At 40.6% G+C, this 14,581-nt stretch overlaps 1 protein-coding gene across 21 annotated transcripts in view; it reads right to left on the minus strand.

Moving 5' to 3' along the window:
- ENOX2 (ecto-NOX disulfide-thiol exchanger 2) overlaps positions 1-14,581 on the minus strand; it is a 432,409-nt gene that overhangs the window by 263,699 nt on the left and 154,129 nt on the right. For 19 of the 21 annotated variants that reach the window (XM_019716148.2, XM_074323651.1, XM_019716147.2 and 16 more), the window contains one exon: positions 2,391-2,534. The exons of the other annotated variants lie outside the window; for them this stretch is intronic. Coding sequence is in view for 7 of the 19 variants with exons in the window: in XM_074323655.1 (XP_074179756.1) it covers positions 2,391-2,534 (144 nt within the window). In the remaining 12 variants the exon portion in view is untranslated. The remainder of the gene's footprint in view (positions 1-2,390; positions 2,535-14,581) is intronic. 21 annotated transcript variants of the gene reach the window in all.

A 14,581-nucleotide genomic window follows, 5' to 3' on the forward strand; every position in this document is an offset into this window, starting at 1 on the left:
GTTACCTTTGTACTACTTACAAAGAAAAGGTTCACTAAGCAAATAATGTGAAAAAGATTTCAAGGAGGTTAATTTTGCCTGCCAGGGGCTCATTTCACCTATTTTAAAGAACATACTGTTTTTTTAAGAGCTTCAGTCTATTCATTATTTGAATGCAAATTGATTCTGCTAATTATAGATTAGCGTAATCTACTGCTAAAATCCTATATCTGAAACAGTTACTTTGGTCTCACTGAATATGCTTGTTAGAAATAAAACTACAATTCTTTAAAGTTAGTTCAGTAATTCTATCAATACATACCCTCTTTCCCCATTCTCATGAGTTAACTACAGCTCAGGAGGTATTACGCTAAATTAGCCTATCACTTATTATGAACACAGTGGAAAAACTAGTAAGTGATCAAAAAAGGCCTTAGAACAGCCAAAATTAATGTCTTAAAGTTGATGCCCTAAATCCTGTAACTCAGTCCACAGCTAATTTTAACTCTTGCTTAACATACTAATCTGACACACCAACTTGGAGAGCTGGGATTTTTTTTGTGTGTGTGTGTTTTTGTTTGTTTGTTTGTTTGTTTGTTTTTTAAGTTTGTAACAGATTAGAAGGAGAAAAAGGGCTGCTACATGAAGTGACACTGAGAAAAACTAGAAGTGACTGCAGACTGCAGAAAGCAGACCATGTGTAAAATGTGACAGTAAATAAATAAATTAAAAAACCACCAGTCTAAGACAATTTAGTGTAGAGTTAAAAGTCCTATACTCCTTAGTAAACCCTGAAAACTATCATAGAGTATTATAGTGCAGTACAATAACTGATGACTAGAATTATGCTTCTAAATGATCAAGCAAAGCTTAGATTATATTGAATATATGCCTTAAAAAGGCAGAGAACTTTATATTGGGGTGATCACTTCTTAAGGCATATAAATATCTAATAACTATGTTGTACACCTGAAACTAATATAATATTGTATGCCAACTGTCATTGAAAAATAATTTTATACACAGATAAGTTTATACACACACATATATGATTTGTATCCATAATGGTTAACCTAAAAATGTGAAACACGTTGATGCTTAAAAAGATGTTCATAATATTACCATATAATACTAATTATAACAAAATAAAAGCAAAATTTACTAAATAATTACTATGTGCTGATGTCATGCTAAACATTTTACCTGTATAATTTCATTAAATTCTGCTAACAATCCTAAGAAGTAGGTTTTAGTACCATTTCTACATTACGGATGAATAAAGTGAAAGTCACAGAGGTTAGGGACCTAACCCCAGGCCACAAACAGAGATAGAGCTGAGAGCAAAACTCAGGCCAGTTCCTTGGGTAAATACTATGCCTTCCCAATGCTCCAGAAAACACAGCTCTCTAAGAAGCACTTTTTCTCTTGAGGACTGCATATAGCTAGTCTTTTAATATATGTTTATTTCTCAAGCTTGTATTTAGCAAATATCTTGATTTATAAGCAGGAAGACTTATGATCTAAGAGTCAGATATGATGTTATATGTTTGTTACCATGCTCCATGTTATAAGTTGAATGTAAAAGTAATAGTAAAAAATGGAACAAAACAAAATAAAACATGAACATGTCTAGTAGACCCATTCCAAAATCTGAGATCAGATCAGTCTCTATATACTGAGAATACTATCTTCAAATGAATAGCCATGTAAAAGATGACATTTTAAAATATCAAATTATTAGATGAGATCTGGTTGTCATATAGTGTTCCCACTCATTTTGGAGAAATTTAACATGAGAATAGGCCAATGGAGCATGAAGGAAAGGGGAGGGCTACAGGGGAGGCTTTTATAGAGTATTTATCAAAATTTGTTCATCACCTGTTCTAAGAGAGGTATGATGGCAAAAAACACATGTGAGCATAGTGAGTACTGGAGGAAACAGGGGTAGAGTGGGGAGATGCAAATATCTTCATTAGCATTAAAAGTGAGGGTAGCCTGCCACATGGACATATAAAGAAAAATACACAGTGAAACCATTCACTCATGCAATTCCTTCTACCTAAATTAATGTTCTTTACTCATCTCTTTAAGGGCCAGCTACAATTGTCACTTCTGCTGTGAAGTGTTCCACAATGCCCAAGGCTGAATTAAATTCCCCTGCCATTTGTGCTCCCATAGCTTTTTTTTTTCCTTTATACATTTACACAGCACTGATGAGACTCTTATTATTAGAGTTATTTATGTATGTGCTCCCCCACCCTGTATCCCTCCATGAGTTCCTTGAAGGCAGAGGGGTCTCTCATTTCTAGAGTGCCTACAAATCCTAGCACAGCGCCAGCCACATACTAGGCTCCAGGAAAATGTCGACTCAATAGCACTGGCATAAGAGAATGCATTATCACCTAGCTTACCTGAAGGAACATTTGTTCTCTTTCTTTTCTTGTTGGACTCCCCTCCATTCTCAATGAGGCCTTCTGTGACCAGACGGCCACTGGCACTACCAAACTGCAGGGGCTCGTTGTTGTTGGCAGGGTCAAAGGGCAGCTGGTTCAATCCTAAAGAAGAAAAACAAAAGCCAAAATCCAGACTCCATTAAGGACTGGGATATTTCCATATTTTATTAGATGAGCCACTAGAGGAAAACTCTAAACCTTAAAAGCTTGAGAGTAACAAGTGAATTCCTTAAAGCCAGTTGCCCTCTGTAATTTTTACAGATCTTGTTGACAAGTAGAATTAAAATAAAAGTTCTTATACTGTGATTCTGTCATTTGTAAGATCCCTCCCATTTCTGAGAAATTAACATGTTTGGCCACAAGCTATCAGTTATCTTCTACCTCCTTCCTTAAAAAGATAGAACCCTCTTTATTTTTATTCTTTTTTTATTAGTTTCAGGTGTACAAAACAGCATAGTGATTAGACATTTATATATCTCACACAAAGTGATAAATCCAATAAGTCCATTACCCATCTGAAAGTCTACATAGTCATTACAATGTTACTGAATATATTCCCCATGTTGTACTTTACATCCCCGTGATTTTTTAAAATTATAGTTGGAATTCAATATTATTTTATGTTAGTTTCAGGTATACAGTGTAGTGGTTAGATATTTACATATTTTATGAAATGATCCTCCTGATAGGTCTAGTACCTATCTGACATCATACATAGTTTTTTATAATATTATTGACTGTCAATAGGACCCTCTTTAAATGTGGCTATAGTTGGACCCATTCTTCCTTTGAAAAAGCTTGGCCATGTATTCCTTAGATTATCTCGTGGCATTTTTCCATTCTTTCATCACAAGGGTTGTTGAATTGATGAAGATATAATGATTAGACTATCCTGATGTCAAAGTCACTTCCAACGATAACATAGAGGTTTCTAAAAAAGAAAACTTTAACTACATAGCAAATGAGAAAAGGAAACAAAGATATAAGACTCACAATGGGGGTCGGGAGTTATTTTGTAATTGGAGTGATGGGGAGTTTGGACCCAGGTTTGGGTAGTGTTAGTCCCATTCTATTCAAATGACGTCAGAAGCACGCTTTCTTATTAGCTGCTACACAATATAAAATGGCAAAAAGCATTTTCTACTCCCTAAGACTTACATGATTCAGCCAAGGATGAACAGAGAGTTTCTTACTCCTCTAGCAGCAGAACCTGGAATTTTCAAGTGTTTCTATAAACTCTATGAAATGTGGAATCAAATGCTTTGTTAAAGCCCTGACGTTAGGTGATCTCTCCTGAGCCTTTTATACACTGGTTCCCTAATACTATCAGAGGAATCAGGTTGGCCTGCCATGGCTCATTATTTAACCCTCAATTTTTCTATGACCCACAGCTATACAATTCTTGAGGTAATGTGAAATGTCAATAAAAGCTTGGAACCCAGTCCTATATCTTTGTGAGTCCTATATCTTTGTCAATCAAGTTTCAGTAAAATGAATGCTAAGGTTCTAAAAAAATGCCTTTACATTATTATCTTTAACAAAAAGTGTCCGTATACTAATAATCAAACTCCACTTGGAACACCTGCATTGAATGTCTTCTGGGACATGTCAAACATTCTTCCTTTACATCATCTCAATAACTAAGGAATGAAAACTTGCTTCTTTATCTTAAGTCAGCTGTTCACTGCATCACATCCATGTCCTATGAAATCCCTACCATGACTAGAACTAAAGAAACAAACACCAATTGCTGTGTATTAGAAAACGTTCAGATCACGACCAAGACAATTTTCAAAGAACACTAGAGGTTTATATAATTTATAAAGATGTTTTTTGTAACTAAGTATTTCCAAAGTCAAATATGATTAGTGTACTATTCCTAAAGTTTTCTTGGTATTTCTTTCTGTGATATCATACTAGCAAAAATAAGTTCCATGGAAGATTAAATGGTATAGTGGAAACAGTATGTGCTTTTCGGAGCCTTATAGATCAGAGTTCAAATGTTGGCTCTGTCCTTTATTAGTTGGGTAGCTTTTGGCAAATCTTATAATCTCTCTTAGTCTTAATTTTCATAATGTGTAAAAGGGGAGTGATAACATTGCACCAGATTGTTGCAAAGATATATATATATATATATATATATATATATATATATATATATATATATAACATATATATATCATAACATATATATATTTAAAGTTATGATTATCTTATTATTATAAATAAATTTAAACAAACTTTTTCCCTATAAGTTTGCAAGTTCTAAAAAAGATTTCTCTCTCTCTCTCTCTCTCTCTCTCTCTCTCTCTCTCTCTCTCTCTCTCCTATCTTACAACTGTATCCCTGGTACTTAGCACCATGCTTCCCACATGTGAGTGTTGAATGAATGAATTAATGCTCAATAGGTAGGGATATGTGTCTTGCGGAGCGGCCTGCGGGGCCTCTGGTCCCGCTCCCCACATAAGAACGCAGGATATGGGGGCCGGCCCGGTGGCTCAGGTGGTTAGAGCTCCATGCGCCTAACTCCGAAGGCTGCCGGTTCGATTCCCACATGGGCCAGTGGGCTCTCAAACACAAGGTTGCCAGTTGAATTCCTCGAGTCCCACAAGGGATGGTGGGCTCTGCCCCCTGCAACTAAGATTGAACATGGCACCTTGAGCTGAGCTGCCTCCCAGATGGCTCAGTTGTTGGTTGGAACGCAGGCTCTCAACCACAAGGTTGCCAGTTCAATTCCTCGACTCTCGCAAGGGATGGTGGGCAGCGCCCCCTGCAACTAAAATTGAACACGGCACCTTGAGCTGAGCTGCCGCTAAGCTCCCGGATGGCTCAGTTGGTTGGAGCACGTCCTCTCAACCACAAGGTTGCCGGTTCGACTCCCGCAAGGGATGGTGGGCTGTGCCCACTGCAACTAGCAATGGCAACTGGACCTGGAGCTGAGCTGTGCCCTCCACAACTAAGACTGAAAGTTCAACAACTTGAAGCTGAACAGAACCCTCCACAACTAAGATTGAAAGGACAACAACTTGACTTGGAAAAAAAAAAAAGAACGCAGGATATGGCTAGGCCAAAAAGGAACACCCACGGAGCCATAGAGAGGGGAGTGATACCACTATATTCTCTCTGGCAGCCAGGGGAGACACACGCAGTAGTAGCCACATGATCTGCAGACCACTATTCACTTCTCTGCCTGCCAACCAACCAACCAATCAACGCAGCCCCGCAGTTATATCAGTAGCCAATTGGCTAACCGGTTACAGCTGATGGCCAACCAATCACAGTTGATAGTCACTTACTACCTGAGCCAGCACCTCCCCATGCGAGGCCAAGAGCCTGGAAACTGCTCTCTGGGACTCTGTACCCACAATAGGTGACTCATTCTATTATCTCTTATAGTTAAAGACTTGACAGTTGATAATGAAGAATTAATGGGTGTGATCTGGTCAAGATGGTGGAGTAAGTAAACACTGTCCTTTCCTCTTCTCATGATCATATCAAAATTACAACTACAGTATAGAATAACCATCATTGAGAATCACCTGAAGTCTAGCTGAACCAACGCCCTACAACTAAGGATATAGAGAAGAAGCCAGCTGAAGATTGGTAGGAGGGGCAGAGACTTGGAACAGGCTGGTCCCGCACCCACGTGTGAAGGTTAAAAATAGGGAGAAATATCTCAGCTGTGGAGGTTCCTCCAGAGGAGCGAGAGGTCCAGTCCTACATCAGGCTCCTCAGCCCAGGTTCCCAGCGCTGAGAGAAGTCCCCACAACTTCTGGCTGTGAAAACCAGCAGAGATTGTGGCTGAGTGAGAAGAAAGGTGGCTGGAGTCCCAGGCGATCCTCTTAAAGGGCCGGCACAAAGATTTACTTGCTGACCAACTGACTGGCTCTGATCTCCAGTAACACTGGGGCAGCAGCTTGAAAGATGCCAGAGACATAAGGGGAGGGGCTCATTTGCTGGCTGCAGGGTGAGGGCTGGAGGGGCAACTTTATCTTTGACAGAGGAGCTGATGGAAGCCATTATTCGAATCTCCATGAACCTGGCTAACACCATTCATTTGCCTTCCTTCCCTGAAACCCCACTCCACCCAATTTTCAGGCCCACCCAAGCCACTTCCAATGGCTTTTCCATATGCATGGCTTGTCTTGGCTCATGCCGCAGACTTTCCTAAAAGTCTTTTAAAGGTCCACAAAATGCAAACAAGCAGCACCTGACTTCAGCATGTCCAGTACCTCTGGCTGAGCAGCCCTAATCCCAGCACTAGCGACAGCAGGCCTATTCATCGCTTGGCCACTTGAGGCACCTACAAGCCCAGAGTAGGTAACAGCCATCTGTGGATTGCTTTGAGGCTCATGCCAGGTGGCCCTAGGGAGGGCCAGGCTGTGACTGAACTTGGCCTGCAGTGGGGCCACACCCAGGATGCCCCAAGGGTGGCACACCTGGTGGCTAGCTTTGGACCCAGCTGGAGAATCACCCGGCCTCCTGCAGAGATGACACACCCAAAGGGCACACTGGGCAAGCACAAGAACCCTGCTAAAGTGAATCCTGCTCTGTAGGGTCAGTTGCTGTATCACAGATCCCCCACTGTACTTACAGCCTGTTCTCACAATCAATCAGCTTGAGGATCAATCCCTGTCATTGATGTGCAAACAGTGACCAAGGCTCAAGTACAACAGGAGGGCACACACAACCCACACTAGGGACACACCTGGAGCACCCAGCTCAGGTGACCAGGAAGACTGTGCCACTGAGCCCCACGGCAAACCTACTACATAAGGCCACTCTAGTAATACTGGGAGACATAGCAGCCCTACTTAATACTAGAAAAAAACACAGGGAGGCACCCAAAATGGGGAGACAAAAAAACAAAAACAAAAACAAAAAAACATGTCTCAAATGAAAGAATGGAACAAAGCTCCAGAAAAAGAACTAAACAAAATAGAGACAAGCAATTTATCAGATGCAGAGTTCAAACCCCTGGTTATAGGGATGTTCAATGATCTCAGACAGAACTTCAACAAAGAGATAGGAAACATAAAAATGGAGATGGAAAATATAAAAAAGAAACAGTCACAAATAAGTAATACATTAATGGAAATGAAGAATACATTACAAGGAATCAACAGTAGATTAGATGATGCAGAGGATCGAATCAGTGATTTGGAAGATAAGGTAGCTGAAACATGCAATCAGAACAGGCAAAAGAAAAAAGAATCCCAGAAAACTGAGGAGAGTTTAAGGGGCCTCTGGGGCAAGCATACAAACATTTGTATTATACGGTTACCAGAAGGAGAAGAGAGAGAGCAAGGAATTGAAAACCTATTTGAAGAAACAATGACAGAAAATTTTCTTCACCATGAGAAAGAAATAGATATACAAGCCCAGAAAGCTCAGAGTCCCAAACCAGATAAACCCAAAGAGGCCAATACCAAGACACATCATAATCAAAATTCCACAGGTTAAAGACAAAGAGAGAATCTCTCTCTTGCAAGTGCGCTTTTTTTTTTTTTTTAATTAGAAAACATTTTCATTTGTTTCCCACGGATATTCTTCAACTTTCCTGGTTGAACTTAGGCATTCCCTTGACTTTTCATTTTTAGGCATTAAAAAGTACCTTAGTCAGTTACAACTGAATAGTTAAAAGTTATAAACTCTTCCCCAATCCCCTCTGCCAGCCCACCACACAAACACAGCCAGCATCTGTGGATGGGAGTCCAGGGAGCAGGATGGCCTTCTATCCCCCCAGCCTCATGCTTCCACCCTTCCTCCTCCAGCATTCTTTTTTTTTTTAATTAAAGTTTATTGGGGTGACAGTTTTTAGTAAAGTTACATAAATTTCAGGTGTACAATTTTGTAATTCATCATCTATATATCACATTGTGTGTTCACCACCCAGTCAGTTCTCCTTCCATCACCATATATTTGGACCCCTCTAACATCACCTGCCATCTCCCTCCCCCCTTACTCTCTGGTAATCACTAAACTATTATCTGTGTCTATGAGTTATTGTTTCTTCATTTATTTGTCTTGTTCTTTTGTTGTCTTCAGTTTTATATACCACATATCAGTGAAATCATATGATTCTCCAAAGATGGAAACTTAAAAGCAGCAAGAGAAAAGCAGTTTTTTCACCTACAAGGAAGCTCCCATAAGACTGTCAGCTGATTTCTCAACAGAAACTTTGCAGGCCAGAGAGGACTGGCAAGAAATATTCTAAGTGATAAAAAGCAAGGACCTATAACCAAGATTACACTATCCAGCAAAGCTATCATTTAAAATCAAAAGACAGATAAAGAGCTTCCCAGACAAGAAAAAACTAAAGGAGCTCATCAACACCAAACCAGAATTACAAAGATTCTAGGCGGACTCCTTTAAGACGGAAAAAGAAAAAAATATAACAAGTATCAATAATAAAATGGCTATAGGTACATATCTATCAACAATTACTATAAATGTAAATGGATTAAATGTTCCACTCAAAAGATAGGGTGGTTGAATGGATAAGAAGACCATTACATATGCTGTCTTCAAGAGACTCACTTCAAATGAAAAGACACACACAAACTGAAAGCAAAGTGATGGAAAAAAAAGATATTTTATGAAAATGGAAACAAATAAACCGACAAACAAACAAACAAAAAAGCTGCGGTAACAATATTACACCAGACAAAATACACTAAACAAAGTCTATAATAAAAAACAAAGGACCCGAGAAGACATCATCAAAATGGCGGCATGAGGTGAGCCTCTGTAAATCTCCCCTAGAATTTACAACAAATGGAACAACTATACTCCACAAAGGACACCCTGCACAGCAGACAGGCAAGACGAAGAGGGGCACTACTGAATTCAGCTAAAACTGGCCGAATCACGCAAGCAGGTGAGGAGGGAAGGGAGAATGGCGGAGACAAAACTGCGTGGGTGCAGGATGCAGACCTAGCTCAGTGCTGCGAGCTCGCTGCATCCCGGAACTACCACAGATGGGGGAGAGGGAAGAACTCGGACTGCTAGGGCTCCGTTTATGCCCCACAGGGCTGAGGGCACAGCACATAACACAGCTGAACCCAACGATCACGGCAGAGACCTCGGAGCAAGACTGAGGGAAGAAGGGTGAAAACGGTGGTTTAAGCCCTCACTGCCAAGCAGAGAACGGAGCCTTAGGCACTGAGACTAGCTGCCCCCTCCCTCCCCTCCCAGAGCTCGCCCCGCCCCCACCTGCCCGGTGCTAGAAGCGAAACAGTAGCAGTGTCAGATCAAAAGCACAGAATATTTGCTGTTCTGAGAACTGTGGACGGCAGACACAGATTCGCAGCCCAACTAGTTCCGGCAAAGGAGAGGGAGCTGTGGAAGCAGGACCAGGTGTGGTGGTGGTCACCGCCATTGCTCTGAGCCACTTCTCACAACTCACCCCGCCCCTGGCCCCACCTATCTGGGAGGATCCATGCAGGAGTAAACAAAACTGCTGAAATACACCGGCTCTAAAGCAGGTGGAGGAAGAGCTTTGGAACTTCAAAATCTCTCCTCATACCCACAAAGACTGCGCACTGTGACCCAGGAAAATTATTAACAGAGGAGAAGCCCGTCTCCCAGGGAATCCCCCCATTGTGTGAGAACCTGGAATAGTGCAGAGAAAACATAGCACTATAGTGTGGCAGAGAAAAAAAGGCTGCAGTGAGAGAGAAAATAAAATATTCCACCAACAAGTACTGGAAAATGAAAGAAAGATCTTTAAGATCCTATAAACCTCTTGCAAAAGCCACTCCTGTAGATATCTAGGAAGATAAATAATAAATCATTAATTGCCATGAATAACCAAGGCAAAAAACAGCTCCAAAAGACAGTGAAAAGTCTCCAGAACGGGAACTTAAAATATGGAAATATGTGACTTACATGACAGAGAATTCAAGTTTGCAGTTCTGAAAAAATTCAACAAGATGCAACAAAACACAGAAAGGCAGTTTAATGAACTAAGAAATACAATCAAAGAACAACATGAGCATTTTACGGAAGAGATTTAAATTCTAAAAGGGAACCAAAGACAATTTCTGGAGATTAAGAACTCACTGGAAGAAATTAAGAATGAAATAGCCAGCTTAGGTTGACCAGATGGAGGAAAGAATCAGTGACATCGAAGACAGAAACCTGGAAATGACATGGTTGGAAGAAGAAAGAGACTTGAGACTTAAAAGAAATGAAAGAACTCTACAGGAACTTTCTGATGCAGTCAGAAAGAGCAATATAAGAATAATGGGCATACCAGAAGGAGAAGAAAGAGAGAAGGGAACAGAGAATATATTCAAACAAATTGTCGATGAGAACTTCCCAAACTTGTGGACAGAACTGGATCCTTGAATCCAAGAAGCAAATAGAACACCTAATACCTCAATCCCAACAGGCCTTTTCCAAGGCACATTGTATTGAAGCTGTTTAAAATCAATGACAAAGAAGAATCCTCAAGGCAGCCAGGGAAAAGAAGACGGTAACCTAAAAAGAAAAACCCATTAGATTATCACCAGATTTTTCAGCAGAAACTCTACAAGCCAGGAGGGAGTGGAATCAAACATTCAAACTATTGAAAGAGAGAAATTATGAGGAAAGAATAATATATCCAACAACGATATCCTTTAGATATGAAGGAAGAATAAAGACCGGTCCATACACACAAAGCTGAGGGAATTTTCTACTACACGACCTGCACTACAAGAAATACTAAAGGAGGCTATTCGACCACCATCAACAGGGACAATTTGAGGCAACAAACGTAAAAAGAGGGAGAGTAAAGGCTTGAACTGGAATATGGGAATGGAGAAAGTAAGCGTGCTGAAGAAAATGGAATACTCTAAACATCAAACTTTCTTTTACATAAACTTAAGGGTAAACACTCAAAAAAAAATCCAGAACTGAAATATATACTGTAATAAAAGAAGAAACAGAGTGAAACATCATAGACTACCACAACACAGAAATAATAGACAACAACAAAAAGGCAAAGAAACAATGGAGACACAGCCTTACCAGAAAACTAAAGACAGAATACAAGGAAATTCTCACATATCAATAATCACCCTAAAAGTAAATGAACTGAACTCACCAATAAAAAGACATAGAGTAGCAGATTGGATAAAAAAACTAAACCCAACCATATGCTGTCTCCAAGAGACACACGTCAGCTACAAGGACAAGCATAGACTCAAAGTGAAAGGGTGGAAATTGACACTCCAAGTAAATGGTATACAGAGAAAATCAGATGAGCGATAATGATATCAGATGAAACAGATTTCAAGGTTAAAAAGGCAACAAGAGACAAAGATGCACATTTCATAATGGTAAAGGGGATTATACAAGAAGAAGACATAACAGTCATCAATATTTATGCCCCCAATCAGGGAGCACCGAAATACACCAAGCAACTACTAACAGAACTAAAGGGAGAAATTGACCAAAACACAATCATACTAGGGGACTTAAATACATCATTGACAGCTATGGATAGATCATCCAAACAGAAAATAAATAATGAAATAACAACCCTAAATAGCACATTAGATGAAATGGACATAATTGACATATACAAAGCACTTCATCCTAAAACATCAGACTATACTTTTTTTTCTAGTACACATAGAACATTCTCAAGGATAGACCATATATAGGGACATAAAATCAGGCTCAGCAAATTTAAGAAGATTGAAATTATACCAAGCATATGCTCTGATTATAAGACTTTGAAATTGGATATCAACTGTAAAAAGAAAGCAAGAAAAAACACAAATACATGGAGATTAAACACCACACTTTCAACGAACAACCGGGTCAAAGAAGAAATTAGAAGAGAGATCAAAAAAACATAGAAACAAATGTCAATGAAAATACATCCGACCAAAATTTTTGTGATGCAATGAAAGCAGTTTTAAGAGGGAGATTTATATCTTTACAGGCCTATCTCAAGAAAGAAGAAAAATCTCAAATAAACCACCTCACGTTACACCTTAAAGAACTAGAAAGAAGAACAAATGAAACCCAAGGTCAGGGTTCTGGAAAAATGGCGGAGTGAGGTGAGCCTCTGTAAAGCTCCCCTGGAATTTACAAAGAATCGAACAACAAAAACTCCACAAAGGACTCCCTGCACAGCAGACAGGCAACACGAAGAGGCCCACTACCGACTGAAATCACCTACAGGTGGGAGATTCGCGCAAGTGGAGGGAGGAGGAAAGGGACAAGTGCGGGGAGACGGAGCCGCGCAGGTGCGCAGGAAGCAGACCTAGCTCAGTGCACCGAGCTCGCTGCTTCCCGGAACTACCACAGCTGTGGGAGAGGGAAGAACTCGGCCTGCTAGGGCTCCGCCAGGGCTCCACAGGGCTGAGGGGACAGCATATAACACGGCTGAACCCAACGCTCACGGCAGAGACCTCGGAGAAAAGACTGAGGGAAAAAGGCTGAAAACGGTGGTTTAAGCCCGCACTGCCGATCAGAGAACGGAGCCTTAGGCACTGAGACTAGCTGCCCCCTCCCTCCCCTCCCAGAGCTCGCCCCGCCCCACCTGCCTGGTGCTAGAAGTGAAACAGTAGCAGTGTCAGATCAAAACAACAGAAAATTTGCTGTTTTGAGAACTGTGGACCGCAAACACAAATTCACAGCCCAACTAGTTCCACCAAAGGGGAGGGAGCTGTGGAAGCAGGACCGGCTGTGGTGGTGGTCGCCGCCATTGCTCTGGGCCACCTCTCACAACTCACCCCGCCCCTGACCCCACCTATCTGGGCGGATCCCTGCAGGAGTAAACAGAACTGCTGAAACATACGGGCTCTGAATCAGGAGCTGGAAGAGCTTTGGAACATCAAAGCTCTCCGATACCCACCGGGACACTGCGCCTGTGACCTAGACGAACTATTAACAGAGGAGAAGCCCGTCTCCCAGGGAATCCCCCATTGTGTGAGAAGCTGGAATAGTGCAGAGAAAACATAGCACTACCTTGTGAGAGAGAAAAATAAATTGCAGTTGGAGAAATAATAAAACATTCTACCAACAAGTACTGGAAAACAAAAGAAAGACCTCTTCCTATCAACTGTTGCAGAAGTCACTCCTGTAGATGTCTAGGAAGAGAAATAGTAAACCAGAATCGCCATGAATAACCAAGGCAACAAGATAGCTCAGAAAGAAAGTGAAAAATCTCCAGAGAAGACACTTAAAGATACAGAAATATGTGACTTAAATGACAGAGAATTCAAGATTGCAATTCTGAAAAAACTCAACGAGATACAAGAAAACGCAGATAGGCAGTTAAATGAACTCAGAAACTCAATCAAAGAACAGCATGAGCATTTTACGAAAGAGATTGAAATTTTAAAAAAGAACCAAATAGAATTTCTGGAGATTAAGAACTCAATAGAAGAAATTAAGAATGAAATAACCAGCTTAGGTAGTAGAGTTGACCAGATGGAGGAAAGAATCAGTGACATCGAAGATAGAAACCTGGAAATGACACAGATAGAAGAAGAAAGAGACTTGAGACTTAAAAGAAATGAAAGAACTTACAAGAACTTTCTGACTCCATCAGAAAGAGCAATATAAGAATAATGGGCATACCAGAAGGAGAAGAAAGAGAGAAGGCAACAGAGAATATATTCAAACAAATTGTCGATGAGAACTTCCCAAATTTGTGGACAGAACTGGACCCTCGAATCCAAGAAGCAAATAGAACACCTAGTTACCTCAATCCCAACAGGCCTTCTCCAAGGCACATTGTATTGAAGCTGTCTAAAATCAACGACAAAGAAAGAATCCTCAAGGCAGCCAGGGAAAAGAAGACGGTAACTTACAAAGGAAAGCCCATTAGATTACCATCAGATTTTTCAGCAAAAACTCTACAAGCCAGGAGGGAGTGGAACCAAATATTCAAACTATTGAAAGAGAGAAACCATGAGCCAAGAATAATATATCCAGCCAAAATATCGTATAGATATGAAGGAGGAATAAAGACCTTTCCAGACATACAGAAGCTGAGGGAATTTTCTAATACACGACCTGCACTACAAGAAATATTAAAGGAGGCTATTTGACCACCATCAACAGGGACAATTTGTGGCAACCAAAACTCAAAAAGGGGGAGAGTAAAGGCCTGAACCGGAATATGGGAATGGAGAAAGTAAGCG

The sequence above is a fragment of the Rhinolophus sinicus genome, chromosome X (genome assembly GCF_036562045.2).
Source record: "Rhinolophus sinicus isolate RSC01 chromosome X, ASM3656204v1, whole genome shotgun sequence".
Lineage (NCBI taxonomy): Eukaryota > Metazoa > Chordata > Mammalia > Chiroptera > Rhinolophidae > Rhinolophus > Rhinolophus sinicus.